The sequence below is a fragment of the Arachis ipaensis genome, chromosome B05, assembly GCF_000816755.2.
Source record: "Arachis ipaensis cultivar K30076 chromosome B05, Araip1.1, whole genome shotgun sequence".
Classification (NCBI taxonomy): Eukaryota; Viridiplantae; Streptophyta; class Magnoliopsida; order Fabales; family Fabaceae; genus Arachis; species Arachis ipaensis.
Window position 1 is genome coordinate 70,041,885 of NC_029789.2, and position 4,121 is coordinate 70,046,005.

The 4,121-nt window shown below is 30.4% G+C and overlaps 1 protein-coding gene across 4 annotated transcripts; it reads left to right on the forward strand.

Moving 5' to 3' along the window:
• On the forward strand, positions 257-2,945 carry LOC107641897 (glutathione S-transferase zeta class-like). 4 transcript variants are annotated; one of them, XM_021124015.1, is made up of 8 exons: positions 257-303; positions 374-424; positions 501-586; positions 676-747; positions 824-923; positions 1,045-1,106; positions 1,915-1,997; positions 2,846-2,945. In XM_021124015.1, the coding sequence occupies exons 1-7, from the start codon at positions 258-260 to the stop codon at positions 1,951-1,953; spliced, it is 456 nt and encodes a 151-aa protein (XP_020979674.1). In that variant the 5' UTR covers position 257; the 3' UTR covers positions 1,954-1,997; positions 2,846-2,945. The 4 variants fall into 4 exon arrangements, with proteins under 4 accessions (XP_020979674.1, XP_020979676.1, XP_020979673.1 ...); XM_021124017.1 differs by having other exon boundaries at positions 2,849-2,945; XM_021124014.1 differs by having other exon boundaries at positions 1,929-1,997; positions 2,849-2,945.

The following is a 4,121-nucleotide window of genomic DNA, read 5'->3' on the forward strand; positions in this document are numbered from 1 at the left end:
GGTTCCGATTTTAGGGTTTTAATTTGGGAGTTTAGTACAATAATCTGTGAACTCATGAATTGATGAATATGCATGCTACTGTTGCGGCATAGGAGAACTCATTCTTCTAGGTTCGTTCACCACAAACCCTAGGTCTGTTCTTCTGTTGTCTTAGCTTGCGATTTTTTTGATTGTTTTGATGTAAATTGAATTCAAAACGATATGGTTTGGTGATTCAGGAGAGTGAAGCGGTAAATCTGAAGCTGTATTGACACTGGATGAGCTCCTACTCCTTCCGAGTTCGATTCGCTCTCAACCTCAAAGGTATGGTATTTATATTCAATTCTACATTTACATTTACATTCACATTCCTAATCAATTCCCATTCTTTCAGGCTTAAAATACCACTACGTAGTTGTCACCGCCTCCTCCAAATCTGACCCTGGTTTGTTCTAAACCTATGCTATGTATTTATTTCTATTACATGTATTGTTAAATTGCCTTGTTTAAACAACCATCAGAGTTCCTCAAGTTGAATCCTCTTGCTTTAATTCCCGTTCTGGTGGATGGCAATTTTGTTCTTGCTGAATATTTAGCCATTATTATGGTTGGTCCTCCAACTCATGATTTTAATTCCTTTGTTTCTCTTATATATTCTTATTTATATTCAATTATTTATGTTCTCTATGTATGCAGTATTTAGACGATAAGTATCCTCAATACCCTTTGCTGCCTCATGACATTCCCAAAAGAGCACTCAATTTTCAGGTATACTGCTGCATAATCTTAAGCTCTAGTCCTTTTTGTTACTCGGCTTTTTAATAATCTTATCCACTCTCCACAGGTTGCACATATTGTTTTGCAGAATAACGCCATTGAGAAAAAGGTTGGCCCTCATGAAAAACTTCCTTGGGCACAAAGTGTCATTAGAAAGGGCTTCACAGGTGAAACTTCACTGAATACCATTAAGATATATTCTAGTTTGTTACTTCCAAACCAATTATTCATTTGAGTGGTTTTTTTTCTTGCCTTAATTAAATGTTGCATATTTTGCATTATTTTCAGCACTTGAAAAGCTACTGAAAGATCACGCAGGGAGATATGCCAATGGAGATGAAATTTTCCTAGTACTTGCAATTCATATGACAATGCTCAGTTACTATTATTATACCATGTGTGTTTGTATGCGTATTTTTATACTTAAATTTACCTACACCACTTTATGCATCTTTGGAGGGACTAGGCATCTGACTGGTTATGGGAATCAATTCCTTTTTGTGATAATAACAACTATTATTATAATATTTTTGTACTTAAATTTATGCAGCACTTAAATTTTTATACAAGCATGTTTACTCATCTTAATTGGATGTGGCAACTCTTTTTAATGAACAACTATTATTATAATATTAGTATTCCTTTGAAAGCATGTCTTTGGAATGTGAACTTGGATTTTTACCTCAGCAACTTGTAAGGCATCTTTCTAAGTATAATAATTGGATGATCAATTCTTCCTCACCCTGTTTGTGCATGTATTTTGCGATCTTGTTCTGTTTGATTGGCCTTTATGGTTAACAAAACCGAACCAGTTACCGAACCTACGGTTACTAGGATCAATATAGTTGAGCCGGCATAAACACCCCTTTTGACTAGGTAGCATTCACCATTCAACCAACCTATCCTATAAGGCTACCTCTTACTCAGGCTTGTGGCAGTTATCAATAAGATCATTGCAATCCCAAAGCTAAGCCTGCCAACCATCACATCATTCAAATTTTATTATTGTATTAGGGGCAAAGCTTTTTTGTTCTTCTATTGTGTACAATTGAATTTGTGCTATAGAGTTCCTGTTCTTATTAAGTAATTTGTATTAATGGAATTCAAAACAGTACAGGAAAATTTGAGTTTTGAAATACCTTCAATTCTTATTATTAGTCTTCAATATGTAGTGCAAGATCACTTGGAGGATTTTAATTGGTGTTGCCGTGGAATATGTAATCCGAGAGCCCATTCCAGAGGTAAGCAGCACTGCATTTCTCAAAATTTGGAGGTGAAAAAGTTTCTGATTGATGCACTAGTTTATGAAGTTTTATTCATTAATTTGTCTTCAATTTTTAAAACCTTTTGCTTCAATTTACTTGTGTAACTTGATGTATTCTTGAATTGTGTTTTGGGTTCTGATTCGCCAAAAATAGATTAAGCCAAGGGATTCATGTTTGGTCTGTCAATTGCATTGGGGATATTGGTGAAAAATTGATATATCTATCTTAATTTATTTTTAATTTTACAATTTAGGTTGATAATTCTCACTTTACTCTTTGAAGCAATGCCGTTTTCCCTACTTGAAATTAAGCTGATTGCCATGATTTTGTGAATTTAGCATTCAGCTTTAATGAGAATAATAAAAAAACTAACAAGCTGAGAAGAGAAAAAGTAAGTGATCAATCAAATAGATATTGTGGTATTGTATCTTATTTATCTAAGATATCAAATCTGCTAAATCAAAGTGCTTACTACTTTTGATAGGTAACGAGCTATTAGAATGCTTTTAGTTTTGTTCAAGATGAGTAACTGTTACAATTGTTTGGTAAATAATGCTGGGATTGGTTTGGGTGATAAATATCCTATTGGCAGTAAAGTTCAAGCTGTTTGGAGTGAAGAGAGGGAATGGTCTATTCAGCAATTAATTTCTTTTTCTTTGTCCATTTATTCAGCAATTAGTATGATGATCATATATATTTTAGTATTTCAACTCAGTTTGTGATCTTACTATTTTGGTTTAGTTAATTTCTATTTACACTTTTTTTGTGCATCGTTAGAAGAATTTTTTTGTTTAAACTTCTTAGAAGTGCAAGTATTTTTCCAGCAGCCCCGCTGGGAATGAACACTGATACAATTGTTAAGGCCAAGAGTTTTCTTGATGGTGATGAAGATCAGCATGAAAAAGATGTGTGTGAGAAGAATCTGAAGGCGCTTTAGAACATTTTTTAGTCATTATGCCAAGATTAGAATATTAACGATTTTCTATTTGTTAAGCTCTTTTTCGGATATAGAGTGCAAACTTTGCATTTTAATTGATATGTGATACAAGTTTCAGGTGACTTAAATTATCTTAAGTTATATTTTGATTGTTAGTTGCTTCTTAAGATTATATCTTTGAATTGTGTATGGATTGTGTAAGGATAATTTTTATTGTTTAAAGAAATTATTTAGTATAATTATGTGTTTAATTTTATTTTATAATATTTAACTCATTTAATAATTATATATGTAATATTATTAAATATTATGTTGTATAAAAAATTATTAGAATATTATATACATACAGAAAATTAAAAAAAATTTAAAAAAAAAAACAATGAGGGACCTAAGGATACACTTATATAGAGTAGCTAAGGATACACTAATTTTATTTTTGTTTTAATTTTCAAAAATTTTTCAAAAATCTTTCAAAAAAATTTCTCATCAGTTTTCGAAAAAAAATTTAAAAATGTTTTCAAAAATATATTTTTCTTCAGAATTTTTAAGAATGAATTCTAGTGTTTTATAAAGCAGGTTGAAGCCTGGCTGGCTGTAAAGCTACAGTTTGGTGTCTTGCATGTTTTCTTTGCATTAAAAATTTTTCAAAAATGTGTTCTTGATGTTCATCATGATCTTCATAGTGATCTTGGTGTTCATCTTGACATTCATAGCATTCTTGCATGCATTCATTGTTTTGATCCATAACTCTCATGCATTGCATCATTTTTCTTGTTTTTCTCTCTCATCATAAATATTAAAAAATAAAAAAAATATCTTTCCCTTTTTCTCTCTTAAAAATTCAAAAATTAGATTTGACTTTTTCAAAAATTTTTAAAATCTAGTTGTTTTTATGAGTCAAATCAAATTTTCAATTTAAAAATCTTATCTTTTTCAAAATCTTTTTCAAAAATCAAAACTTTTTCATTTTTCTTAGTTATTTTCGAAAATTTTAAAAATATTTTTCAAAAATCTTTTTCTTATTTTTATATCATATTTTCGAAAATAACATCATCAATTAATGTTTTGATTCAAAAATTTCAAGTTTGTTACTTACTTGTTAAGAAAGATTCAAACTTTAAGTTCTAGAATCATATCTTGTGATTTCTTGCGAATCAAGTCAT